This window comes from Penicillium soppii (genome assembly GCF_028829465.1).
Source record: "Penicillium soppii strain IBT 18220 chromosome Unknown utg000005l, whole genome shotgun sequence".
NCBI lineage: Eukaryota > Fungi > Ascomycota > Eurotiomycetes > Eurotiales > Aspergillaceae > Penicillium > Penicillium soppii.
In genome coordinates, this window is record NW_026643235.1 from 4,762,528 (window position 1) to 4,790,016 (window position 27,489).

General features: G+C 49.1%; 10 protein-coding genes across 10 annotated transcripts; 5 read left to right on the plus strand and 5 right to left on the minus strand.

The window, feature by feature from the left end:
- Window positions 1-35: 35 nt before the first annotated feature.
- N7529_007241 (origin recognition complex subunit 2) lies at window positions 36-1,712 on the minus strand (the record flags this gene model as incomplete). Its single annotated transcript, XM_057242768.1, has 1 exon — window positions 36-1,712. The coding sequence occupies one exon, from the start codon at window positions 1,710-1,712 to the stop codon at window positions 36-38; it is 1,677 nt and encodes a 558-aa protein (XP_057098127.1).
- A 716-nt stretch (window positions 1,713-2,428) lies between these two features.
- On the plus strand, window positions 2,429-3,865 carry N7529_007242 (bifunctional ornithine acetyltransferase/N-acetylglutamate synthase; the record flags this gene model as incomplete). Its single annotated transcript, XM_057242769.1, has 2 exons — window positions 2,429-2,883; window positions 2,941-3,865. The coding sequence occupies 2 exons, from the start codon at window positions 2,429-2,431 to the stop codon at window positions 3,863-3,865; spliced, it is 1,380 nt and encodes a 459-aa protein (XP_057098128.1).
- Window positions 3,866-5,637: 1,772 nt separating this feature from the next.
- Window positions 5,638-7,011, minus strand: N7529_007243 (uncharacterized protein; the record flags this gene model as incomplete). The annotated part of the gene is made up of 1 exon (XM_057242770.1): window positions 5,638-7,011. One exon carries the CDS (start codon window positions 7,009-7,011, stop codon window positions 5,638-5,640), a length of 1,374 nt encoding a protein of 457 aa, XP_057098129.1.
- Window positions 7,012-8,704: 1,693 nt separating this feature from the next.
- Window positions 8,705-10,412, minus strand: N7529_007244 (translocon subunit SEC61; the record flags this gene model as incomplete). The annotated part of the gene is made up of 5 exons (XM_057242771.1): window positions 8,705-8,786; window positions 8,842-9,917; window positions 9,981-10,148; window positions 10,211-10,311; window positions 10,403-10,412. The coding sequence occupies 5 exons, from the start codon at window positions 10,410-10,412 to the stop codon at window positions 8,705-8,707; spliced, it is 1,437 nt and encodes a 478-aa protein (XP_057098130.1).
- A 592-nt stretch (window positions 10,413-11,004) lies between these two features.
- N7529_007245 (uncharacterized protein) lies at window positions 11,005-12,351 on the minus strand (the record flags this gene model as incomplete). The annotated part of the gene is made up of 1 exon (XM_057242772.1): window positions 11,005-12,351. The coding sequence occupies one exon, from the start codon at window positions 12,349-12,351 to the stop codon at window positions 11,005-11,007; it is 1,347 nt and encodes a 448-aa protein (XP_057098131.1).
- Window positions 12,352-12,879: 528 nt separating this feature from the next.
- On the plus strand, window positions 12,880-13,832 carry N7529_007246 (putative cyclin; the record flags this gene model as incomplete). Its single annotated transcript, XM_057242773.1, has 2 exons — window positions 12,880-13,131; window positions 13,188-13,832. The coding sequence occupies 2 exons, from the start codon at window positions 12,880-12,882 to the stop codon at window positions 13,830-13,832; spliced, it is 897 nt and encodes a 298-aa protein (XP_057098132.1).
- A 1,723-nt stretch (window positions 13,833-15,555) lies between these two features.
- N7529_007247 (putative L-serine dehydratase) lies at window positions 15,556-16,781 on the plus strand (the record flags this gene model as incomplete). Its single annotated transcript, XM_057242774.1, has 3 exons — window positions 15,556-15,647; window positions 15,700-15,753; window positions 15,818-16,781. The coding sequence occupies 3 exons, from the start codon at window positions 15,556-15,558 to the stop codon at window positions 16,779-16,781; spliced, it is 1,110 nt and encodes a 369-aa protein (XP_057098133.1).
- Window positions 16,782-17,960: 1,179 nt separating this feature from the next.
- Window positions 17,961-20,088, plus strand: N7529_007248 (glycoside hydrolase family 32 protein; the record flags this gene model as incomplete). Its single annotated transcript, XM_057242775.1, has 4 exons — window positions 17,961-18,125; window positions 18,190-18,271; window positions 18,332-19,155; window positions 19,225-20,088. The coding sequence occupies 4 exons, from the start codon at window positions 17,961-17,963 to the stop codon at window positions 20,086-20,088; spliced, it is 1,935 nt and encodes a 644-aa protein (XP_057098134.1).
- A 2,696-nt stretch (window positions 20,089-22,784) lies between these two features.
- On the minus strand, window positions 22,785-24,689 carry N7529_007249 (uncharacterized protein; the record flags this gene model as incomplete). The annotated part of the gene is made up of 1 exon (XM_057242776.1): window positions 22,785-24,689. One exon carries the CDS (start codon window positions 24,687-24,689, stop codon window positions 22,785-22,787), a length of 1,905 nt encoding a protein of 634 aa, XP_057098135.1.
- Window positions 24,690-25,933: 1,244 nt separating this feature from the next.
- N7529_007250 (ATG3/ATG10 family protein) lies at window positions 25,934-27,111 on the plus strand (the record flags this gene model as incomplete). The annotated part of the gene is made up of 2 exons (XM_057242777.1): window positions 25,934-26,493; window positions 26,568-27,111. 2 exons carry the CDS (start codon window positions 25,934-25,936, stop codon window positions 27,109-27,111), a joined length of 1,104 nt encoding a protein of 367 aa, XP_057098136.1.
- Between the last annotated feature and the right edge of the window lie 378 nt (window positions 27,112-27,489).

A 27,489-nucleotide genomic window follows, 5' to 3' on the forward strand; every position in this document is an offset into this window, starting at 1 on the left:
GTCTTGATCTATGCCAGATAAGGGGGGAATCTCTACTACCCTAGCACCAGATCCTCCAGTACACCTTCCATTTCATCCTTTGAGAGCGGAACCCCCAAGATCTCCATGCCACTAGCGTCCATACGCGAAGTGATCATCTGGTGGTCATGGAACTCCTTTAACAAGGTACGGAACATCATCTCCGAAGATGCGACAAACTCCTCTGTTGCCTTCTGGTAGAGCATACGGAACTCGATACCAGTTTCCTCGCCGGGCTTGCCACTCTCCGCCGGAACCTCCTCGTCAGACTGGTGCCCGTCATCAAATAGAGCAACCAGCTCTGTTAGCAGGACGCGGTAGAGGTTGCGTGCGTTCTCGGGAAGACTCTTGAGCACGAAGCCGACACCGTCCTTTCCGCCGACACGACGGCCCTTGCGGCCTAAGAGGGAATTCACTTCTTCGACGATATCGGTCTCTGCTGAGAAGGGGAGGAAGGTGGTGCAGTCATGGAAGACGAGGTTGAATTGGTCGCGCAAGCTAATGTCCCACATGACGGGGAAATTGGGGGTGTCGGCCGTGACGAGCAGGCGGATGCGTGGTGTTGCCGCTAGACGGGCGAGGAGTGCTTGGTTGGCTGCGCGGCGAAGGGGCGGGGCGTCAATCGAGTTGATTAGAACGGTGACGGGTTCTTCGTCTTCCGCACGAGATTTGAGCACAGACTGCAGGAGTTCAAGGACTTCGGTTGGCTGTGCGCCCAGCTTGGATGGGGCGCTTTCGCCCATTACGGCTGCGACGATCGTGGCGAAGATTGTGCGGATCGAAATACCTGGTGTGTAACCATTGACGATTATGATGTGGGGAGTCGTAGTGGCTGATAGGCGGTGGTTATATATCCATTCTGCGAATTGGTCGACGAGTTTGCGCTTCGAGCCGTATCCGAACAGGCAGATGCTAAACCCTTCGTCGAACTCAAAGGCCCATTGTGGGAAGGACCGGTGGTGCAAAGACAGCAGATATTCCTTCTCTTCTCTGCACGGATCCTTATATTGCTCGAGCTTCTCAAAGTATTCTTCATGCGTTAACAGCGGCACTTTTTTCAAAGTGGCATTGGATGTCTTGTTCGGACCGGCGCGATTCTGGAAAAAGTATCGTTCGTGTGCAGGGAGTTCTCCTTCGGGCGTTGGGGAACGCTTGTTCATCGCGCCTTTTGGTCGTCCCGCACGGCGCTTGGGCTTTTTCGCGCCATTTTCTGAAGCCTCTTCTGGCTCAATGCTCTCGGCCACGGGGTTCTCTTTGTCGTGTTCATCGCTCTGAAGAATTTCCTCCGCCAAGCGCTCTGACCCATCCCACGCGGCGTCTTCATCCTGCTCAAACAGCACTCTTGCACTCTTCTTTCGTGCCGAACGGTCTGCGTTTTTCACTCGAGATGGGGTAGCCGCAGTTGCGGTCTTGGGTTTTGTAGGCGTGGCGAACAAGCGGCGAGCACTTGATTTATGAGTTGGTGTTTTCAGGCCAGATTTTTGCAACGGGGTCGCAGACACATCCTTGGCCTTCTTAGGCGTTGATAGGCCCTGCTGTGTTGGTGGAAGATCGTGGGAGGCATCGTTGTTCGGGGGTGCCTGGTTTGGCGCGCCGCCGTTCAGGGCGCCGTTGGACTGCTCTAAGGCTGTTCGGCGTCTTTTGGAGGAGATATTTTGCGGCTGGTCGCCGGCATCTGAGAGCTTACGCTTCATGATGATCTAGTCAGAATAGGGTGCACGGAGACGCGACAGGAAAAGGAATCAACAATACCATCAGATCCGGAGAATGTGCACAGGGTCGGGACGCAAGGGGGTATGAGCTTCACTAGGGAGCTGCAGGTCTGACACTGGAATGCACTTAAGGGCTTAATTGGAACCTGGGAAGATCCTGAATGGAATCTGTAGAATTTCAGGGTTGATGGCGCGGATGAGTTTCTCCGACTCCGTCAGATTTAAAGATCTCAGTATAGCGATAGCATGGACACTATCAACTTGAATTGCACAACTTTGAATTGCTTTTTTACTCCGAAGCTGCAATTGACTACTACGATATTCTTTATTATGTAGAAACCGTTTCTTAAGTGCTTGGACGAAAAAAAAGCCGCTCAGTCATGTGAGCAGGTACAAATAATGAGAGTAGTTTATGTTTCCAGCTACTATACTACCTAATAAATAACTCATAAGCCAAATCAAATCATTTTCAATCACAATTCCAACTGCCAAATATATCGCGTGCAACAGCATCACATTATTGTGGGCTCATACCGCGCAATTAGTTGCCGAGTCGGTATCTCCGACACCGGGTACTTTATCGTGACTCACGAAAGTACTCTCTTTCCTACTCAACACAATCTACGAGATCGTGTCTATAGGCCAGGAACAGCCGTAGAAAACACAGACAGATGGTTCCAACAACCCAATCTGCCACAATGGCGAATTCTCTCGCCCGCATGGTCAAGGGCCAGGTCCGATGCTACTCCGCACCATTGGACATGGCCATTCCGGCCTCCAAGCAGCGCTACATCCCCACGAGCGGCACCTACCCCCAAGGATTCCAAGTTTCCGGTACCCACGTCGGTGTCAAGGCATCCAACACCCGGTTTCCGGATCTGGCGCTGATCTCGTCGGAGACGCCTTGCTCCGCCGCCGCGGTGTTCACCACGAACAAGTTCCAGGCTGCTCCAGTGCAGGTTAGCAAGAAGACACTGGCCAGTCGGAAAGGAGATGGAATTCGAGCTGTCGTTATCAACTCCGGCTGTGCCAATGCCGTCACTGGAAAGGGTGGATTGGAGGATGCCGTTGCGATGGGAAGAAAGGTCGATGAGTGCAGCGGCGTCGAGAACGACAGCTCACTGGTCATGAGCACTGGTGTCATTGGACAACGGTAAGCCTCACACTACATCCGCACTCCATACACAAACTAATAAATTAACAACCCCAGTCTGCCCATCACCAAAATCCTCGACCGCATCCCAACCGCGCACAGCACCCTCGCCTCCACTCACGAAGCCTGGCTCACCACAGCCCGCGCAATCTGCACAACAGACACCTTCCCCAAGCTCCTCTCGCGGACATTCACCCTCCCCTCCTCAAACCGCACCTACAGCCTAGCAGGTATGACCAAAGGCGCCGGCATGATCCATCCCAACATGGCGACTCTCCTGGGCGTCCTGTGCACCGACGCCCCTGTCGAGTCCGCAGCCCTGCAGTCAATCCTCAAGCACGCCGTCAACCGCTCCTTCAATTCGATCTCTATTGACGGCGACACGAGCACGAACGATACTATCGCCGTGCTGGCCAACGGCGCCGCTGGCGGCGAGACCGTTCGCGAGCCTACCGCCGCTCCTAGCGCGGATTATACTGCTCTCAAGGGTGTGTTTACTGATTTCGCACAGGAGCTATCGCAGCTTGTTGTTCGGGACGGTGAGGGCGCGACTAAGTTCGTTACTGTTCGTGTGCGCAACTCGTCGGACTATGACTCTGGGCGGTTGATTGCTTCTACCATTGCTCGCTCGCCGCTTGTCAAGACTGCGCTGTACGGTAAAGATGCGAACTGGGGGCGCATTCTGTGCGCTGTTGGGTATACGCAGGGTGTTGCTGAGGGCGTTGTTGTTCCTGAGCGCACTTCAGTCAGTTTCCGGCCTGTTGACGGTAGTGAGACGCTGAAGCTCCTTGTTGATGGCGAGCCTGAGAGTGTCGATGAGGAGCGGGCTAGTGCTATTCTTCAGAATGAAGATCTTGAGATTGAGGTTGATCTTGGTGGTGGTGAGCAGGGTGCTGCTGGCTGTGGTGGTGAGGATGCTGTCTATTGGTTCTGTGACTTCAGTCACGAATATGTGACTATCAACGGTGATTACCGGACTTAAGAGATATATACTAGCATTCAGTTCCTAAAAGCAAGGATTTGATTTCGGATTTACAGTAGCTAACAACTTGGGCTTCTACATGATTTACACTCTTTCGCTCTTCCTCAGCGCCACTTTCGGGAGCTAGTCTATTATGGGCTAAGGCCGTTTATCTTAGTGTTTTACCTGTCGTATGCCCATGACGGGACTATACATCAACACCGTATAGAATCTGTTCTACATCACACCACAAAAGTGTTAGCACCCTCGATCAAGATTCTGCCGACAATCGCAATTTCACGTCTACGAACAGTATACCCCTATCAAAAGGCGGTATAGAGTGGGGTGCTAACACTTTTGCCGAGCCACTGTATAAGTATTCTCCTTTGACAAAGTTCGCTGCAAACTAAGGAAATTGGAACCGAACTGTGCCAAGAGAATCCAGCAAGGTCAGATATCTACAGTGGGGAACTGTCTGTATCGCAGATGGTACAGCCTGCAATCTGTAGCAAACATACTATCCTGAGAATCTTGTTTGATACACGGACATTTGGAAGCGTTAAAGCACCGCCTGGCAAGGGTGGTAGACTGCGAAGCTTCAATCTGACTTTGCTTAAAGCTCTCTGTAATAACCTGCTTGAGAAACCCAACTAGCCATGATGAGATGGTGAGTTTCCTGCGGGATGAATTTGGCATCTAAGCAACCAAGTCCAGCATCAGTCGCGCTCTTGCATCGTAAGGCTGGTCAGAAAAGACATTCCGGATTAATGCCAGAGAGCGTAATCTGGACCTCCGTGATGAATTATCCTACTTTATCGCAGAGTTTTATTCGTGCCACCTTGTGCATGTGGATGACTCTGGGTGTGATTAAAGAGTAGATGGATAGTGGATAACACTACGTGCTCATAGGAATGGAAGAAGAATGATGATGATAAAATTATCTAAGAAGGTGGCCTGGATACTCAATTGATACGAGCATGCCGGTACGGCAAACATCATGAAAAACGGAAGGTACATAATGCATCAGAATAGCATTCAAGTGTCCCAATCTCATCGCGATCAACGATATCAGATACTACCCGCGTATGCTCAAGATGGCATAGTTTTCTCGAGTGTTCCGAGGCTCAACTAAAGCGTGCGTGTTCAAAAAATTTTGTTGAGCGACTCCATGGCATTACGACATATGGCCTAAGCCTTAGTCTATTTAAGTTATAGACAACGCATCGTTTCATCACACCGAACGAATAGAGTAGATGTGCTCAGAAGCCAGTGTAAAGCCAGTGTATCGACCTCCATATTCTCCAGACCTAAATCCCATTAAGGTTTTCTTTGCTGAGCTGAAAGCCTTCATGAAGTTCGAAACTAATGTCACTAGTTGTCTGAAGCGGGGTTCTTGAATCTTCTGTAATGTTCTTGTTTGTGGTGAAAGGCAGCACTGGCAATTATATTGAGGGATGCGCTTGAAGTCACTACTGTACTACCGACAGGCTTGGGCTTATTATTGTAAAGTTAACCAGCTGGTATTTGAGTGAGTGCTTTTGTAAGAGTAAGTAGGCCTATCAACATGTCATATCATTCCACGTTCAGCCTAGAGAGTGACAACTCCACCACATACAATCAACAAGCCCAAGGAAACCCCACCGAAACTTTAGATGCATGTGGCACAATTTATCGATGGATATGTGTCGTAAAGCCAAGCCAAGCCAAATACGAAGGAAGCAGTAGAGTGGAAGAGCGGGGGGGAGCAGCACTACATTTCTTCTTGCTTTCCTTGCTTTCCTTGTTTTTCTTTTTTAGCTGGAGGGTTTAGCAACCAAAAGGACCATCTCATTTCCCACAGAATTAGCATGGCTTTGGAAATGAAGTCTCAATCGAGAAGCAAGAGTTTTCTTGATCAAGTCATAATGGGGATGCTTTTTATGCCAAATATCTGCCAGTAACTCCGCAGCAACCGTGCATCGCGTGGCAAGATCTTTCTCGGGAAATTCGTAGTGTGCGCGAATTCGACGTAAGGAGATATCACCAAACCCGTGTTTTTCTAAACGCTGTGCTGCGATCTTCAGGATGTAGCCTTGGTGACTGATTCGATGGGAGCGTGCCACGGCGTTCAGGTGCATCACTGCCTCATTACCGGGTGCTCCTTGGAGAATCATAATCTGGGAATCACGTCGATTCGTCACACGCACAATCTCCTGGATGGCCTTGTCCAGTCCTGCGGTGCTATCAAATCTCCAGGGGGCTAAGACAGCATTGAATATTTCCACCGAAAATGGGAGGCTTTCGGTGGGTCCTGAGAAGACCTGGATGTTTCCGAGCCTTTTATAGCAGCTAAGATCATTTGCTTGTCCAAGAGCAAGCAGTTTCTGCCCATCTATCAGTCCTTCGAATAGTGCTTCGAGATCTTTGCTGACCAGACGATCGGTAAAAACATTCATGTTGCTGATGAGGCTAGTGGGCGTCAGGACCACGGGTAGTGGATATGGCCCTAGCAGCGGCTCAGCCTCGACCCTTCGCGCGAGTACATAGTAATGAGCTTCTGGGTCCGTATACTGTGGACCAGCCGGACAGAAGAGATCGTTGACGGGCTCGGATTCAATCACAAATCCAGCGCTTTGAAGCAGTCGACACCATCCGTCTTCCGAATAAAACAACTCATTGGTGTAGTTACCCATCCACAGCTTCCCAATGACCCTTACGCAATCCCATGTGGGATCGTACGAGCACTTCTCTGTTTGCAAACTGGTGCTGGGAGTCACTCCAATGGCCAAGTAACCGCCGACTTTAATCCACTCGGAGAACTTGAAGACCAGGGAGTATAGCTCGCCGGGCGTGAGCTGGAATAAGGAGAGAATAGCACATGCTCCATCATAGAGCTTAGGGGGGCTGAAAGTCTTCATATCGGCTACTTCATAAGTGCCTGGGACTTGAGATTGGGCGATCTTCACCATAGCAGCGGAGATATCAATTCCATGAACATCGTGTCCTGCCCCTGCCAGGATCTCCGCCACTGGCTTTCCGGTGCCGCACCCAATATCTAGGAGTTGGCTTTTGGGGGGCAGTACCGTGACAATTCGATGCACAAATGTGCGAAGTGTGGGATTGTTGGCAAAAGCAACTTCGTAACCTGCTGCCAAGTCGTTGAAAAGTGTTTCTGGATCGACCGTCATGGCGGAATCGATTTGGCGATATTCAATTGAGTATTTGTAGGAAATAGAATGTAGTATGTATTTCAATTGACTCTGACGCGTGTAGAAATTGATTAGAATAACTCTGAGTCCACGGGTGGGGTTATGATTGAATATATATAGAATTCAAAACACTACCAAGCCGGTCAAAGAATACTTGAGTGATCTCTCTGCTATTATCACGAGACATCCCGCCATCATTCTTCTCATTGTCTTGCAACGCAAAGAAGCCCTCAGCTTGATCCACGGCATTGCCTCACCGCTAGTCCACTCGCAGTGACTAAAATTTTAGACTTTTAGTCGAGATGAACCTCTGCCTTCTGCTACAACACTTTTTGTCCCTTGCTGTCAAAAGAATTTTCTCCAAATCATTCTAATCACAAGGTTCGACGATTATAAGTTGCCTGTGCTTGAGGGAACAGGATTCTGGTTTATATATGAGTCACCTGTTTCCCCCTCACTTTACCTTAGTCAATAGTCTGTCGTTGACCATAAACGATAGATCAGAAGTTGCCTGATCTGCTGGAACAGGGTACAGTAGAGTTCGAAACCAGGCTATGCCTTCGACACTCATGCTTTCTTTCCCAGCGCCCCGCTACCGCGCTAAACAAAATTTGGTTCCAAGGTTGGGGCTACTCCTCACCACCCTTCATTGATGCATGTTTGGTAGTATGGTGTCTGTACATAGAGAGATCTATATAGTAGTGGTAGCCTGCATTTACCCAACTCGACTAAAATACGAATCCGTACCCACCCAAGTGTGTTGTGGTTTTATAATCCATCTTCGACGAGGGGTCCTGCCTGGTAAATGACTTACTGTAACCACACACAGTTAAAAAGGACACAGATTGAAGAATGTAACTCAATAACAGAAATCTGATATCAATTTCTATGGGAACCAGAATGGACATATAAAACTCTCGAACTAAGGAAAATTAATGAAATTGACACTTTTGTAGCACATGTTGACAAGGAGCAATATGTATTTTGATGTGCTGGATTCTCCAGGCATAGATCGGTTCCAGTTTGCCTGGTTTGCAGCGAGCTTTCTTGGAGGGATATTTACAGTACAAATTCTATACGGTGTTGATGTATAGTCCCGTCACATACGACAGGTAAATACTAAGATAACGGCCTAAGCCTATGATAGACTAGCTCCCGAAAGTGACGCGAAGAAAGAGCGAAAGAGTGGAAGTCGTGTAGAAGCCAAACGTGGCAGCTACTGTACAATGTACAGCAATCCGTTGATATCCACATGGGACGTTGAAGGGATTATGGAGTATGAGAACGAAGACAGATGATCATGGCGGATTGATATATGATTTTGGTTTTCTAGACACATATGGTTACAGGGCCCTACGCAGGGCGCTTTTCATCGATAGCCACCATCTATCGAGCCAAAAAAGAATGCCGCACTTTTCCCAGCGTTGGGAGAGTGTTACATTGTTACTTCTGTGTCAACGAAAAGGCTCCCAGAGCAAGGGCAGGTCGGTACAGTGGTCATACAGACCGAGCCGTCAGTGGCGTATTGCAACCGAGCCACAAAAGACGATGGCTATCCATTCACCTAAAAAGTAAAACGAAGCAGAAAAAAAGAGACAAAACTAAACACAGATGTTGCAAAGAATCAAAGTGCTGATCCTATGTCATGCTGCTCGTGAAAAGGCAGTCTCGTTTAGCTGCCGGGGACGAGGCCCTTGAGGCCAGCGCCGATGTCACCCTCGCGGGCGGCAATTTCGAAGTAACCGTAGATGATACTAGAGGGACTGTTAGCTGGAAAATACAGAAATGAACGCTGGTTGATGAACGTACGTCACGGCAAGAAGGATACCAGTACCGCTGCCGAGGGCACCGAGAAGGTCAGAGGCGACAGAAAGACCACCAATGCAAGCACCACCGAAGGCGGCAGCAGTGGGGATAACACGCTTCAGCTCCTTGTACATGCTTTGCTCACGGTGACCAGACATGACGAGACCCTGGTCCTTGAGCTGCTTAGCAACGTCACGGGGAGCGGAGCCGGAAACCTCAATCCAGGTCTTGGAAAAGAGGGCGCAAGCAACGAGCATGAAGGTGATGTACACCGCAGTGTGGATGGGATCGAGGAGAGCCTCCTTGAAGTTGAGAGGAGGAGACATGTAGTAGGCAATACCAGAGGCGGCGTAAAGCTGGGCAGATCCCTCACGGGGCTCCCAGACTCCGAGGAGCTGGACGAGGATGTTCTCGGAGAAGCGAGAGTACAGCATCTGACTGATGAGGAAGATGTTGGAGCAAAGAGCGGACTGCAGCATGATGGGCATGTTGGAGGTGTAGAACAGGCGGACGGGGTATGAACCGCGCATGCCACGCTGGCGGGAAGACTTGACGGGGATCTCAACGCGGAAGCCCTGCAGGTAGATGACAGCGGCGAAGACGACGAGGGTGGCCAAGAGGTTCATAACGTTGGGCAGGTTCTGGCGGTAGAACGCCTCGTACAGAGCGCGCTGCTTGTCGGGCCAGGTCAGGAGAAGGTGGAAGAGAGCAATGATGGCACCCTCGAACTCGGGGCCACGGCCGGTGTTGATGGTCGTGGGGGAGAAGGCCTTCCAGACGATAGACTCGCAAATGTTGGTAGCGATGAACAGAGAAATACCGCTGCCGAGACCGTAGCCCTTCTGGAGAAGCTCGTCGAGCAGAATAACAACAAGACCAGCAACAACGAGCTGGACAATCAGGAGAACACAGATACCAGCACCGAGGTCACTGGGCTGGCCGTAGAGACCAGTCAGGACGTAGACGCAGGCCTGGCCGAAGGAAAGAATGATGGCGAAGAGCTTCTGGGCGGTCTGGTAGAGCTCGCGGTCGGTCTTCAGGTCGAGGTTGACGTCGATGAGGTGGGTACCGGCGAGGAGCTAGGACACATGGTTAATTTTCTTGTAACTCAAATTTCAATTGATTCCTGGTTTATCGCATACCTGGAAGACCATGCCGGAGGAGATGATAGGGGTGATACCCAACTCCATGAGAGTACCACGGTTACTGGCCAGCATCATACGGAGCCAGTACAGGGGGTCAGAAGTGTCGGATGAGACGATACCGTAAAGAGGCATCTGGCTCATGACAAGGAAGATCATGAGGGTCAACTGAAACGTATTTGTTAGCATCCAGGCCGGTTTCGCGTAGACGGAGATTCGAGGCGACGTACACCAGTCCACATCAACTTCTGGTTGAAGGGAACCTTAGTCTCAGGAGCTGCCACCTCCGGGAGGAGGGGCGTAAAGGGCTTGATCAAGTCAAGGAAGCGTACTATAATACCCCATCAGTATTGGAAGATCCATTGAGGCAATTCGAGATGGATTGTCGCGATCGCGTGCGATGGGAGGATTCGGGGACTCACGGCCGCTCATTGTGGCTAACTTGCTCCCAATTCACTAAAGAAGTAGAGAAAGCTGGAGTCGAGAACCAGCTGAAGGAATGAAAGAATATATTAAGAGAAATAAGAGAATAAGGAAAAGGGGTGAGGTTGTCGAAGAGATTGGGGGGGAGGAGGGAAGAAGAAGACAGAAGAGGTTCGCTGGCCACTTTTCGCTTCCGCGCTAATTAAGGCCACTTGGTCTTCGCCGCAACCACCTTGACTACTCCTACTGACTCAACAATCAGAAAGGACAACAAGATATTTACTCTCTTTTGATACAAGTTCAATTTCAATTTTCCGGCACCTTTTGACTAGAAGAACTCAAAGTGCGATGGTTGTTGTGCACCCCCCAATAAAGCTATCCCCACACTCCAGAGGCCACGGTACTAACTACCTGATGTTGGGCTCAGGGTCTACGGGGTAATGTATAGTCCAAAAAAATAATGATTCACTTTTGCGCTGAATATCTCTGATATTCCGCTCCAATAACTATTAAAATCCCTGGGTCCTATAAATCTATGCCAGCATTGTATAAAGATACCTTATGAGATCAACGTATGGAAGCGCAAAAGGACAATCTAGCTTCAAGGACCGACGAGCCCCAAGCAATCGTCAATCACAACTTCAAGTTCGCCCAGCCGTGTCTTCAAACCCCGGTTCTCCTCTTTCAAAACACCCATCACACTCCAAGCCTCAGAAGCTGGCACGCCATAACAGTTGTTACAATTCGCCGCGTTGTTGCCAGTGAAAGAGCTTCCTAAACGCGTTGAGGCAAGACCCTTGATGACTCGATCATACGCGGACGAACGAGGAGGCGCCGGTCCATTCGTAACCGCGACCAAGTTCTTCTGGATTGTGGATGTTGGTGTCGGGCCAGTCGGCGTAGACAATGCGATCTGAGAAATATTGGGAGACAGGGCCGCCATGGTAGAGGTGGGAGACTCAATACCCTCACGCTGGGAGAAAACACTCTCCGCAATGCTTTCATCCCCAGACTCGAAGCCTGAATCGCTGGTGAATGTACTGTGGCTAGCACGTTTGCCGCCACGGCGAGGAGTTTGGAGCGCCATGGAGGGAACATCGTCATCCGGGGGTACTGTGCGCATGGTAGGACTGCGACTTCGGGACTCGGTCTTCCGCATACGTTTCTCCTGCTCTAACTCCTCGACCATGGCCTGCATGGCTTTCTCCTGATCCAGTACCTTGGCTGCCATGCCGTCCAGCTGCGTCTTTAGGTGGTCGACCCTTGAGCGAGTTTCTTCGAGCTCTCCTTGCTTTTCGTTCTTATCTAGCATTGCCTGGTGCATGGCGAAAGTACGCTGCTTGTAAGCATCTTGCATGCGTCGTAGCACTTGGTCGGCATGTTCTCGTAAGGCATCCAATGCCTCGTCATTGGTAGAGTCGGATTCGGGTAATGATAGAGCAGCAGTGATGTCGAGGTTAAGGAATTCGTCGTCCGCGAGTTCTGGAAAGTTGGGTTTGCTAGGTTGCCGACGCAAGCCAAAGAATGAGAACCGATTTGTCGCCGGTGTGGAGTGTTGTCGTGTATGTGAGACGGAAGCTTGTCGTGCATCGACCCCTGTTCTATCTGAAGCGTTGGACCCCATTTTCAGTCCCAACTCCACTGGATCAGATTTGCCTTGGAACCAGTCTGACAAGACCCTGGCTCTTGCTTCGAGCTTCTTCTTCGGGAAAGTTTGCGTCCAAGGGGTATTCTTCGGATGGTCTGATATTGTATCGCCAAGTTCTTCTTCGAAAAGCGGTGGTCTTGCAATGTACTCGGTGTTTGCTCGACGATGTGAAGGTGGATTGTTCAACCGTTTTGGTGAGGTCAACGGGACTGTCGATCTTGGTGTCAAGGCAACGGTCTCGTGAGACTCCGTACCATCGGAATGTAGGGTGACAGGAGCGTGTGAGAGATCGAAGGACATGATCTAAGGGGAATTATCAACCGTACAAGCTGATAGGATGAGAATGCCACGTCGGTTTAGGCCTCAATGTGGCGCTGTGCAACCTAGAGAGGGGGGATTCGTAGGGAGTAGCTAGGTATGATTGCAGGGCTGATCAACAAAGGATAAGGCAGATCCCTTCAAGTAGTCAAAATGATGGGAGAAAAGAGTACTCCGTAACAGGACTGGAGAATAGTGTATGTTTCACTCAAGTTAACGAATTGCTTAGTCTATTTTTTTCAAAACGGAAAATAAGAAAAAGCGTCTATGAAATCAAAGAGGCTGGGGGGATGAAATAGCGGTGGCTGAATAGAAAGAAAGCTCTCCACCTCCGCGAGCTCCATTTCTTTTCTAATATTATAACCGGCTATACGGGGCAAGTCGCCTCCCACTATACTACTTTGGCCAATTTGATCTATTATTGCTATCAATTACCTCGCGTCCGCTCCCGTTGTGCATGGTTTCAGCTGCACGAGGATCTGCGTCATTGCACGTTCTTCGTTCTCCGTCATGACTCCAAACGGTTTGAAGCATTTGTCCAATGCCCTGGCAACCCCAGATCAGCTCTCCAATTCATCGTCATCGCTTGATGGTGTCCCAGCCGACCTTGAAACCACCATTCGATGTGCAGGCGCTCAGCTCACACAAACTGCTGGCGTTCTCCTACATTTGTCTCAAAACATCATCGCCCAAGCGATCGTAATCTTCACGCGATTTTGGCTTGGCGCTGACGGAGGCAGTCTACGAATCTACTCAGTCAAGGTAAACCCAGCCCCTTAAAAACCATTTGTTGCCTGTTGGTCCGCTAACCGAGCCAGGATGTATCCGCTGCAGCTCTCTACCTAACAGCCAAGCTCTCCTTCCAACCTACCTCCCCCCGCTCCGTACTTAACGTATACACTTTCCTCCTATCCAAGGATGCCTCACCCTTGTGGTTCGTGAAACAGGGCGGCGCGCCTGAAACTCCTCCCTCGCCTGAGACGTACATTTTGTCCGAAGGCGGTTACCAGACCGCGCGGCAGGTCCTCCTCCGCACCGAAACGGTTATTCTGCGCACCCTCGGCTTCGATACTCACGTTGCTTTACCTCATACGATTGCATTGACATATCTGCAAACCATGGGCGTGACGAAGCCAGCCGTCGCCCAACGTGTGGTGCAACATCTCAATGCCGCCTTACTCTCGCCGCAACTTCTCTATCTCACCCACCAACCCAATGCCCTGGCTGTGGGCGCCATTTATCTCGCCTCGCGTGAGGAGGGTGTCAAACTTGTCGACGGCGATTGGTGGGAAGTCTTCGATGTTGATCGCGAAGAACTTGGCTTCTTGGTCGTGGGCATGAGGAGCATGGAAGGGTTTATGCGAGCGGAACTCAATTTGTGGAAGGACAAGTCTATTCCGATGGTTCCAGATGAGGTGGATGCCGAAATTGAGCGCCGCCGAATGATGGAAAATGGCGAGTGATTTGATTTTCGCTGTTATGAAAATTCTCAATTCCCATCACGAAAAGCCTGGGTGGGAGCTCCGCAGAAGCCTTACCAGATTGCATTAGGCATGGAACGGGCAGCTGCCATCAAACTCAACAACTTCACCAATCATGTGTCGGGCTCAACGGTCGTTGTGCGCATCCAAAAGGATTCCTCGTTTTGGACACCTAGCACTAGTCATGAGTTTCCCATGATCTTGCGGCGGTAAGAGCCGCCAAAAGATGCATTATTCGGGCAATCCTGGCAGTCTCCGAGGGACCTTGCGGCCTGTCAAGGCGAAATTACACGCCTTTTCACCGAAAATGCCCTTGTGACTGCAGCCTTCTGTTATAGATTAGTGCGACTATGCCATGGAATCATTGATGGTTATAACAGCTAGATTTTTTGAACAAAGTTGAGTTCACTGGAAAATTCCAATATTAGTGCCACATTCAATTGCCACCTTTTCTGCCATCCAATGTGAGGTTTACACTCACACCGGGAACCCCTGTTGCGAAAGTACAATCCGGCCACTGCTCGCCGCAGGATTGCATATAGGAGAAAAAGTAACTAACAAGACCCATCAACTCGGATATCTATCAATCTAATCAGCTCGCCCGCATTTTTCGCATGATGGAGAACGTAGCTCGCCAGCATGCAAACAATGAAGCCACTATATTCGAGCAACATCTTATTCAAAATCAAACGAGACATACGACCATTTCACTCAATAAAAGGATGAGTGTTGACGAAAACATGGGCATTCTTAGATGCAAAAGCATTTGGGTCAATGTTGCCCGCCTCGGTTGCTTCTCAGAGATCAGACTTTAGCTCACGGATCATTGCCTTCATAAGTAGGGAAGCAGTGATGGATGAGAGAATGCGTATAACCCTGCATTGACTTCGTGTGGACGATATATGCCGCTGTATTTTTGCCACCGGGCGGGAGTGCCGTCAACGGCGTCGATTTGGTGAATTAGGATTTGATGTGTTGTGGAGAATGATTTCTTCACTGAGGTCTTGGTCGCACACGCAGAGCTGATTTATGATATTTGCTGCTGCATTTGTGTACTGCACGATCTCTCGGCTCTGCTTCAATTCTAAGTTCTGTTCATCTGGTTCCTCGATCCCAATTAACTCCTGGCCGCTCAATATCGTGGGGCAAAGCTTTGAGTAATGTCGAAACCATTTCCAGCTCTCTCGATCATGTTTAAACCATAGATCATGTATGTGAGACTGTTTAGTACTCAATTAAGAAGAGCGGATGGTCCTGCCTCATGGGTATTGACCTTGCAAATCTGGTTATAGGGTCAAAGTCGTTACGTGCTGTTGTATCGCTGTAGAAGTCCTCGTCCAATGTACAAGTGAAGTGTGTGCCCCGTGGCGTGGGCAGATGCAACAATCTTGGATTGTATTAATTGATCAGATCTTCTGCAAGGTTAACACAGCGAGGCAGAATCTACTAAGTCCATGGCTTCTACGATGTATCACAGTATGCACGGTCTTGGTAACTCAACCGGTGGGACCCACCGGGCCCCACTCTACACCCCATTCCACACTTGCGAACAAGCCCATGTCAAATGAAGGGCGTCGGCAAGGAGGCACAAACTGATATAAATTACTGGTCAGCCCAGCGACCAAGCTAATATATCTTCCCAACTTTCGCAAGCAAGCACATCTTTTTTTTAGAGAATCTGTATATTTGCCTCGATCGCTTGAAAATGGGACATTTCGACCCAGAGCACGAACTGAAGAAACCCTGGATTGAAACCCCTTTGATAGAGTCGGCGACACTTTCAAAGGCTGCTGGATGGTAAGTTTGACCTTTTCTATCCAAAGCTCAGAACACTGAAGAGTAAATCCAGTCGAATCTTCCTCAAAATAGAGTCGCTCCAACCTTCTGGCTCATTTAAATCACGGTACGTTCGACATTCTATATTGCGGCGTGCCAAAATGGAAACTAGATCTGATAGTTTGATTCAGGGGCATTGGAAACCTGATCCTCAAATCTCTTTCCCATCCGTTGAACGCTGGCAGAGCCCTACATTTTTTCAGCTCGTCGGCAGGCAATGCGGGAATGGCAGCAGTTATCGCCGCCCGGGATCTCGACTGTCCCTGTACGGTGATTGTGCCCCTTAGTGCAAAGCCTATGATGATCCAAAAAATACTCGCTGCAGGGGCTTCGGATGTTATCCGCCATGGAGCTAGTTGGTTTGAAGCCGACGCGTATCTGCGGGAAAAGTATATCGAAAACCAAGACAGCAACTCAGATTCTCCCACCAGGAACATTTATGTCCCGCCATTCAACCACCAAGACATCTGGCAAGGCGCGGGGACTATGGTTGATGAGATAGTCAAGCAATTACCTCCAAGGCACTACGGCAAAACCGATACTTCTGATTCGTTCCCGGCAGATGTAATTGTTTGCAGCGTTGGTGGTGGCGGGCTTTTTAACGGAATTGTCGAGGGCGTTGAGAGGCATTTACCAGGCCATAAACCGGCAACATTTCCCAACGAAGAGGCTCAGAAAGTTCGGATTCTCGCTGTTGAAACAGCCGGGGCGGATGCGCTGGCGCATTCACTACGCAACGGTTCTCTGCACACCCTACCTGCAATTACGTCACAGGCAATTACCCTGGGGGCCCTCCGCGTGGCACCACAGACGCTGAAAAACGCGCAATTTCCTCCGCCTGGTATCGAAGTCACCAGTATTGTGGGTACCGACGCTGATGCGGCGAGGGGAGTTGTGCGTTTGTGCGATGAGTTGCGTTTAGAGGTCGAGCTAGCTTGCGGGATAAGTGTTCAAGTTGGCTTAGATAGGCTAAAGGAAGTCATAACAGACTTAACACCGGAAACTCGAGTCGTCATCGTTGTTTGCGGAGGAAACGACGTTACTCCTGAGATGATTACAGACTACCGCCAGAAGCTTGAGAATGGTTGGCGATGAAAGACGATTGGAGTCGATTGTTCATGTTCTTCTAAATAGAGTCTATAGGTTCCTCTCCTGTCAATTAACACAGTTCTTTCCCCCACTCTTCAACCACTCGATACTTCTCCCCCACAGCAGAGCTTTCGAGTAATTCGTTATTCATCCATGTAGCAATCACACCGAAGAGATCGTCACTTCCAGGATCTAGACGACCCTCACGAGCAATATTTCAAAAGCCATCCAAATAAATTAGCTGAAGACTTCAAGATCCGAAAGCTTCTTGATCCGCAATAATTAAGTATATCCTCGTGGAAAGTTTGTGTAATTGTATTGCAAGCCTCTCAATAATGGCATCTCGGCTCTCGCGCCACACTTCATGGCTTTCTTCTTTCGCTTCAGGAAGTTGTGTTTTGAAATCAGAACGTGCATGGTCATTATAATCCGGGCTACGGGATCGCGGTATCATCCAGTTATCATCAACCTCGGGATATAATGGGCCCGCAATTCGGGAAGAATTTCGTATACACGCCGCCAGCCCGGATAGAAAATATCATGCATTGCAGAATCACAACGAAAGACTTATAGCATGCCGCAAATTTGGAAGATATGAAGTTCAAGCCGAATGACACTATAAAACGAAGATCGTTGCCTTCTGGGGCAGGGCTAGACAGCAGGGACATACTGCACACAAGCCACAAGCCGGTGAGTCAGCAATTGGGTGGGTGACCACCAGCGAATCCTTACTGTTGTATATTTTTGTTTTTGCACTTCTCGCGGATGCGTGTGAGTAATAACGGGTGAGAAGTCTAGAGACTAGGATGAGAAGAGAGCGCGGGGTACAATTCTTACCTAGGAGTAATAAAACGCGGCTAATTCACGAAGACTCGGGAGATTCTCGGGGATTTGTAACGCCAATTCATTCCGGCTGACTGCCATTGGCTGTGAGCACCCCAGCATCCTCGTCGGGTCGGTATTGAGTTGCTTCCACCCCGATCAATATTTAGGTAGCTTCCCCAACCCATCACCGTCCTTTAGCAATTTGCGGGGGGAAGAATGAAACCCCCGTGGACTTAGACTTCCACCACCCGAAGATATTACGATGAAACCCCGGGGAAGTAAAATATGACATTTGCCCTTCGACTATAAGAAGGCGCTATCAATCCTCACTTGGATGGGCGAATGATCTAAACAGCAGCTATGGCCCTGAAGACAGCAATTCTCGGTGTGGTGCTCGGTGTCACCGTCTCAACCGCATGGGGTCAAACCCTGACGGAGGACATGGTCGAGAAAATGGGAAACAATAGCCTTTTCACTCGTTGGAGACCGTACTCCCACTTTTTGGCCCCTGCAGGGTGGATGAATGTATGTCTCATTTCCAATTCCGAAACGTCCTGGATGGACTAAGTGGCACTAACCATTGAACCAGGACCCTTGTGCCCCTATGTACGACCCGGTTGAAGGCATTTATCATATGCACTACCAGTTTAACCCCAATCACGTCAACTGGGGTACTGTTTCCCTCTCCTAGCTGTCTAGCAAGATCCTGGCTAAATGTCTCGTCCATATAGGCAACATATCGTGGGGACACGCGACGTCCAGCGACCTCATAACTTGGACTGATGTTGACCACAACCCCGGCAATGGACTTGCAGGATGGCAAGACGGAGAAGCGAAGTCAATTGGTACAACCAACCTGACTACCGACCACCACGATCCATCGATGTACAACCATCTGGGCATTTTTTCCGGAACAGCCCAGCCCGTCAATATCTCTGGTGAAGTTGATGGAACAATTCTCGCCTTCTACACATCCGTTTCAAAGCTGCCAACCTCGTATACCTTACCCTATCTGCCTGGGACCGAAAGCCAAAGTTTGGCATACTCCACCGATGGTGGAGTGACATGGCAAGAATATGCCAACAACCCAGTCATCAGCAGCCCACCTGAAGGTTGGAACGTCACCGGCTGGCGGGATCCCTTCTACCTCCCGCTTCCCCAGTTGGACACACTACTAGGCAGCTCCGAGCCTCACTACTATGCCATACTTGGCTCCGGTATTAAGGGCTTTGGCCCTCGCATGCCCTTGTACAGTGCTCCCGCGTCTGATCTCACCAATTGGACTTTCCTTGGTACTCTATGGGAACCCACAGCGAACAGTACCTTGGGCTCGTTGGAGGAAACCGGATCGTATGGGTTCAACTTTGAAGTTTCCAACTTTTTCGCTATTGACGACCGCTACTTCGTCAGCATGGGTGCTGAAGGAGGCGAGGTCAGCTTCCATGACCGGAGGTGGTCTTTGTGGAATGAGGGAGAAATTTCCAGGCGTCCGAATGGTAGCATTGCCTTCAACCCTGTCTCAGGCGGTGCGACCGACTGGGGTATTCTGTATGCGGTAAGATTCAGATCATAACTAGAATATGCGATCTCCTCGAAACGATGGAATGCTAACATGACCTGCCAGATCACCTCGTTCAATGACACTAAGAACAACCGCCGTATTCAGTACGGCTGGGCAAGCGAGGACATGGACAACTTCGGCATCGTGCAGCAAGGCTACCAAGGGGCGCTGTCCTTGGCCCGGGAGCTCTTCATCAAAGAGACCAGCGGTGTGGCCCACAACCCTGCTGACGCCACCCCTGGCAACTCCCGCTATACGTCAAACTCCAATGGCACCTGGACTGCAAGCACTCTGGGCGTGCGCGCAGCCAGCGATGTAGTTGCGGGTCTTCGCCGTGGCTCTTGTCACACCAAGTCTCGTTGTAGCAAGAAGGTGTGCAGCAACACCAGCAACATCCGCCTGCCCAGCACTCTCAGTAATTCCTATGAATTGAAGCTGCATATTAAGAGCACCACGGGTGTCACAGGTGTGACGGTTGCTGCCTCGCCCGGTCGCGAAGAGTACACGAACATCTACTATGATCCCTCCAAAAAGTCCGTCGTCTTGGACCGCGCCTACTCCTCCCAGATCAAGATGTTCCCCAACACGACACTGGCTGGGCACTTTGAGCCCTACCAGATGGCAGGATACCATGGCGGTAAAACTATGACAGAACCGATCGAAATGAACATATTTGTTGACGGCTCCCTCGTCGAGGTCTTTGTGAATGACCGCTTCGCTCTCACTGGCCGCATCTATCCCAGCAGGGAGGACAGCAATGGCTTTGCTTTGTACAATGCACCCGGCGTCAGCGTCAAGTACGGAGACATTGAGATCTGGGATGGCCTGCTCAACGTCTGGCCCGACAGACCCCTGAACAGCAGCTCCGAGCTCGTCTTTGACACTCCTGCCGAAACTAACAACTACACTTGGTGGGTCGGGAACTAAAGAAGAGAAAGCAAAATTGTGTCTCCATGACATAATTTCTCAGTATTGTACAAAGCTGTCGGCCTTTGGTTGTACTCTCGGTCTTTTTGAACACTTCAGCCTATGCGTCAGAGGTGAAGGGATTAACAGATCTATACCAATTCTGGTTATCATGTATAAAACTGCTGGAGTTTCTATCACCTAGGGGTGATAGGGGTCAATTTACCTAGCCCGTTCCAAGCAAATATATAAATAAAATTCGAGCTCCGGGCCCTTCTTTGGTAAAGGGTATTGTGATTATCAAGCTCCATTATCTATGCCGACTTCAATGGCTGACAATCGGATCTATGCACCAATGCAAATAAAGGAGTCGTACAATCCCGACCCTATACTTTATGGTCAAATCCGGATGCCGCGATAGAGTTATGCTCTCTTGGAGGTGTGGAAACTTCCTTGCTGCTTGCGCTGCTTTGAAGAAGTGGCGTGTTTTGTGTGACCCGATCGATCGTCAAACAGGTTTGAAAAGCTTCTTTCTTGCCACTGAGCTTACAGCATCGACAATTCTTGCCAAATGTAAACAGACTTAGTATGAGGTTTGAACCATGAGTTATGACGCTTGTTACGTAGAGACGTAGAAAGGGATGTATATAAAAGGCCTGCTTCTGCTTCGTTTCAATTCACAAACGGATTACAACTCGAATTCAAAGATTACTTCTATGGAAAACTCACCTCAGTCCATTTTGGACAGCCTAGATGGCTCCCATATCTATATTCCTTCTTTGGAACGAATGTTTACACATTGGCCCTTGGGAGTAAGCTCCCATCGAAGGAGGCTTGAGTGTGCTGTTGATACTAGGATTGATCTGTCGGTTTCTGAAAACACGCTTAAAGACCGGGAAGTGCTAGTTCACAACTATGAACAGGCTATGCCAAGGGAGGAACGACATGTACGCATCCAAGATGAAGGCCTGTGACTTTGCCTTGTTTTCTGCTGCATTGTGGCCCCAAGCCACTTACGAACGACTCGAAACAATGGTACACTTCACGATGTGGGTGTTCATGTGGGACGACGAGATTGACGAAGCCACGGGGACACTGTTCAATCAGCTTAACGCGGCGGATAACTTGCGGAAAGACACACTACGCTATGTCCGACAATGTCTCAGAATAAACGAAGTAGAAGGTGAATTTGAAACTGATAATTTCATTATTCGCAGCTTTGATGTTATTGGTCAGGCGATTTCCGAGGTCTTTGATCGAGGCAGGGCTCCATTTTTATCAAAGTTCTACATCATGTCTCTTACATGTATTACATCAACGGCAGAAATTCTTCGATGAAGTTGAATATTTTATCCAACGCTGTAAAGAAGAGCAGTATATTCGAGTTTATCAACAACATATCACACTGGAGAAGTATAGCCAAATGAGAATCGGCACTGTTGCGGCGCCGATGTTGATAGCGTTGAATGAGTTCGTATTCTGCTTGAATGCTATCTTTTTTCAACGAGCTTAGCTTTTTACTTACATTTCCAGGTTTACCACCTAAGTATCTCTTCCAAAGGAGCTTGCAAACCATCCCCAAATGAGGGTTCTATCGGACCAGACCTCTCTCATTGGAGCGTAGTAAGTTGATACAAACTACCCTGTCAAGTAACGCTAATAACTCAGTATCAACGACATATTGTCCGTTGAGAAAGAAGTCGTACGTTTAGGCCGCGTTGATTGATTATTATGGCTAATGAAGAACAGGCCAAGGGAGCGCCATGCAGTCTCATTCCCCTGCTATTTGCTCGCCATGGAGATATCGAACGAGCAATGAATGAAGCAGTTGAGACATTCCAAAATTCCGTCAATTCTTTTGATTTCACCGCTAAGGATATGTACTCCGCAATCCGCCATGATTCGATTTCGCTCTCAGCTATGAATGGGTTTGTCCAATACTGCAAACTAATGTGCACGGGTCTTTTGTATTGGTCGTGTGTCCTGCTTCCAGCCATTTGAAGTTAAGAGCACCTAGCTAATGTTATCTTCTTAGACTGCGGAGTAAGAGATATGGCTTGGTCACAATTCCTCGAGACGCTGAGGATGGGTTTTACCTCTCCCTCGCCACAAAGGTATCTACAGATGATTCTGGAGAAACCAAGTCCAGTAATATTAGATCTGCTATCGGATTGACGCATATTGTTCCTGTTATATTCGTGTCGGTTCTTATGATTGTTGGTTGGGTAAGATACTGATCATTTAAGAGGGGAGATACTGTCAGGGGAATTACAGGCTGGAGTCCATACAGCGTATAGATTGCTGCAAGGGCTGCAAAGGTGTATAAAGGCATCATAATAGTTGACTGCCCACATGTAGGATTGAAAATAGTCTTACCTAAAAAGTGGGCGGTCCTGTTGCTCTTTGAATGATCAGATAAAAAGTTGGACTAACTTCAAAATTGAAGAATCAACATTGATTATCCTTATTCACCGTTTCATAATCCGGCTTGGCTTCAGATCAACAGAAACCCACAAATCTGTGGAACTTTACGGCCGATGGGATTTAACCAGAGCCGACATCGATAGGAATGCTACTTTAAAGGGCCAACCCCTTGAATGCAGAGAAGGTCATGTACTTAATAAGATAAATGACCTTGGGATTCATTGCGAGCAAAAATTGCTTGTCTTGCTCTATATAAGCTGTTTATACCCATATAAGCATGCACTACACCTGCTTCAGTCTCTGGTATCCATATTAGTCCACCTCGCCCTCAAGCCATGTGCTGCTGCCTTCGGCTTCCGGTCTCTTGTGAAAACACCCTTCTTATTACCGTCCACCCGCATAGTACCAATAGTAGTCTGGAAATCAGCAAAGTTCCAAACCTGCTCACCAGCCATAGATCCAATGCGATCAAACACCCGATGATACATATCAAGCATCTGAGTCTGGAACTCTTCGCTCCAAGGCAGACCAAGAACGGAATGGAACCCGGCAATAGTATCCGCACCGTACTCTGTCATGATAATCGGCCTATTGAACTTCTCTTCCCAGCCCCGAAGCTCCTTTTCAAGGGCTACTTCGGCTTCTGCCAGGTCCCCAGTCTCGGAATACCACCCGAAATACCGGTTCAGACAACTGACATCAAAGAGATCAGAGATACGGTCCTTCTCAAACGTTGCCATGCCGACATTGGCGAATGTAATCGGACGGGTTGGATCAAGCTTCCTGGACAGCTTAGCTAGCGGTTCGAAGTATTCGCGTGCTCCGTCTTCTTGGGATGCGGGCTCGTTGGCAATAGACCACATGACAACGCTAGGATGATTCTTGTCTCGGCTGATCAGCTCGCGAATTGCTTGCTTGTGAGCCGCCTGGGTATTGTTGTTGATACCCTCCGGAGTAAAGGTTTGTGATTCGCCCCCAGACAAGCCTAACAAAGCAATATTCAGGCCCACGGCGGGTGTTTCATCGATGACGACAATACCTTGTCGGTCGGCAAAATCCATGACCTCCTCGGCATAAGGGTAATGTGAGGTCCGGAAAGAGTTTGCCCCGATCCAATTCAGGAGCTGGAAATCGTGGACCATGTATGCTTGATCATGTCCTTTGCCGCGCACCGAGGTGTCTTCATGTTTGCCAAATCCGGTGAAGTAGAAGGGCTTATCATTGATGAGGAACTTTGTGCCGCTGACCTTGACGGTGCGCACACCCGTGGCAAGACTGTAAGTATCAACCACCTTGCCATGCGTATCCACGATGTTGGCTTGGAACTGATAGAGATAGGCGGCACCGGGTTGCCATAGCTTGACTGAGTCAATTTTAACAGTCCCATGAGCCCCAGAGGCATTTGCAACGGTCTTTCCATCTTCGTCAATCACTGAAATTTTGATCTGCCCATTCGTGTGGTTGGCAACTTTGACGTCATAGTTGATTAGACCATTTCTGCCGTCGACATCAGTGACAACAGTGATATCTTGGATATGTTGGCGAGGAAGAGAATAAAGCCAAATAGACCGGGCAAGACCAGCATAATTGTAAAAGTCATGGTGGTAGGTCTGTGTCCTCTTGCCAGTGAACTCCCCTACTGAGATCTCTCCGGGTGGAATTGTCTCATGGGTGAGCTCATTATTGACACCAATGGTCAACCGAAACTTCTCTCCGGCGGCAACAAAGTCGGTGATATCTGCTTCAAATGGCGTGTAACCACCGACATGCCCAGCTAGAAGATGGTCGTTCACATAGATACGACCTTCGTGCGTGGCAGACTCAGCTCGTACAAGATATCGCTCTTTAGACCAGCCTTTTGGGACGAATACATCGCGCTGATAGTAAACCCATCCCACGTGGTCGTGAATCTTCCGGTCGACAAAGATGTCATTGTAGGAGGCTGGCACCGGACATTCGAGGCCCTTGGGTAAAGGAGCTGTCCAAGGCTGGGCTGTGTCGTTGGGACCAGACGCGAGAGCGAATTTCCACAGACCATCGAGGCTCACAAGCTCTCGGAGAGGGTTTTGCTGAGGTTTGAGCTTGATCAAGGGTTGCTCAACCTTTGTCGGATCGTTTACTTGATACAGACTGGCTGTAGGGACACATAGAGAAGGAGGAACAATAGACAGCAGCGATAATCCTGCAAGGAGTTTCATGGCTGCTTGAAGAGGCAGCTGCTGTCCAGCAAAAATTGTTTGGGGTGTTTGTCTTCCAAAAGTGTTCCGAGTTGATTAGTTAGAGAATGATAGAGAGCTGTAAACAAGAGATTATATAGATCTTCAGAAAACCATCGGCGAACGAGGCATCTCCGCACCGGCAACTGACTCGCTTGGCATACTAGCTTTACCCAAGCATATTGGATAATTCCTGGAAGGATAGCGTGAGTTATTTAGTAACACAGACTGTCGTTGGTGGCCCGGGATATGTTGCCAAGATGCTAAGCCTGTATTTCGCGGGGGTGGAGCCGAAGAGCTCAGCATCTATGCGTCAGTCAGACTCTGTATCGGCAATTATCTTATCCTCCTCCACGTCGGTTATTGATCGACTTAGATTACTAGGTATTCTGGGATTGTGGAGGCGGAACTTTTAGACCCTTTGTAGCGAAGTATAACGAGTGATTAATGGACCCTGACTGGAGTGTAGCGGTTCGTTGTTGATTTATGCTGCAAATTGGGTGTATTAAGAGCCTTTATTATACTTGACTGGTTTAAACAATAATTAACTTGGGTTGATATCTGGGGCTCAGGAGAGATGTTAGGACTGGGGAGCGATCAACAAACAGGAGCGGTATCGACAACATGCATAGTGTCTAACAAGTCTGAATATGTCTCATGTTGAATTCTTCTCGCTGTATGTTCAGTCGCTAGGTGCTATTCAAAATATGTTTTATGTAAAAACATTGAAGGTATAGAATGGTATAGTTGTCGGGGGTGAGGTGGGTTAAGGTTAGAAAGCAAACATAGCAAACAGCCCTGTATCTCCAGAACACTTTGCGTTGAATTAGGCGTTGAAGAGATCAAATACATTGATTCATACATACATACATCCCTACGTACATGTGTAGGCTATAAATTTAGTAAGTAAGCCAGGCTTCGGACATCATATGCCAAACAAATAGGTGCTTCCTACCCGAGCAGGATTGCCTTGCAGATGAATTTAGGCTTTGAATATAGGTTTTTATGGTTATTATTGGCCTCAACTGCTTCAATAATTTCATTAATGGGGCTTCCATTTCAATGGATACGTACATTTATGTATTGTAGTCAACAACATCTGATGCGATTCAAAGATATTCACCAGACTTCAGAATGACGCGGATCATGTGCTCCACCTGCTTATCGTTAAATGATTCCCCCCCACCGAGTTCCCGTATTCCACACTTTCTTCTCACAACATCACTATGAATATTTTACATTCTACACTCTCAACCTGGCGGGATCGCCTGGCGCCAGTGTCGCGCACTTCAACCTTCCGAAACACCGGTCAAATCACCCCCGAGGAGTTCGTTCTCGCTGGAGATTATCTCGTCTACAAGTTCCCCACATGGTCTTGGGCCGATGCATCGAGTCCAGCAAAACGTGTCTCTTACCTCCCACCCGGGAAGCAGTTCCTAGTCACCCGCGGCGTGCCGTGCCACCGAAGATTGAACGATAACTTCGCCGGAGATGCAGGGCTAGAAGATGAGATAGTGAGGGACTTCCTCTCGGGCGGTGATGGGGGCGAGAGCGCCGCGGCTGGCGATGGAGAGGATGGGTGGTTGCGGACTGCTGGAGGTCGCGATACTGCCGGTGACCAGGATAAGCAGGAAGCTCGGATTCGCGACGTTCGGACTGTGGATGAATCCGGCAACTTGGGCGAACAGGAGGATGACGATGACGATGACATCCCCGATATGGAGGATGACGATGATGACGAGGAAGCCATTATTCGCGAACCGGCCGGGCAGTCGGGTACCACACAGTGCGTATACATATCGCACATTATCGTTCATTCCCTACCTAGGCGTCTTGCTAACGACTGACTTCCGTCTGCAGATCTCTCCGCACTTATACCCTTTACATTACATACTCTAACTTCTACCGCACACCTCGTCTCTACCTTTCCGGGTATCTATCGGCGTCAGAACCCCTTCCTCCGCACCTGATGATGGAAGATATTGTCGGCGACTACAAAGACAAGACCGTGACGCTAGAAGATTTCCCTTGGTTCGAGGGCAGTGTCAAGATGGCCAGCGTGCATCCCTGCCGCCATGCCTCTGTCATGAAGACCCTTCTGGATCGCGCCGATGCCGCGCTCAAGCTCCGCCGTGATAAACTTAAACAAACACAGTCACGCGAAGAAGCGAACCGACTTCTGCGCGCAGGTGGGAGTGGACTCGAAGGCTTGGTTGATGAAACGAGGAACCTTTCCCTCGCTGACCATCCACAGGGTCAGCATGGCGGAGATGAGTGGGAGATGTTGCAGCACGACGAGGAAGAACAAGTTGCTATCCGGGTGGACCAGTACCTGGTTGTGTTCCTCAAATTCATTGCCAGTGTGACACCGGGCATTGAGCATGACTTTACTATGGGCGTATAGTTTTATTTTCGAGGCTTGTTGCTACAAACCCTTGCTTTCTATTCCCCTATATTTCTCGGGCAGAATGTATTTTGTGATTTCCTCCCCTATCCCAATTTCCCGATATGTGATATGCATGACATGACATGACATGAGTTTGGCGTTGATTAGCTTACGGGAAACTGAATTTTCAATTATTTTCGCTTCCTCTACTCAGTAGATTGCCTCTGTTGCGTACATCGTCGCGTTTATATTGTGGACTTGGATGGACGTCAGGGGTGTCATTTGCTAACGTGTTTTGGAATCATGCAGTCCGCCCAATAGATTACCTCCTCTCTTCCCCATTATTAACCCACCGGCACTAGCCCCATAATCATCTCCAGGGAAAAGAAGAAAATA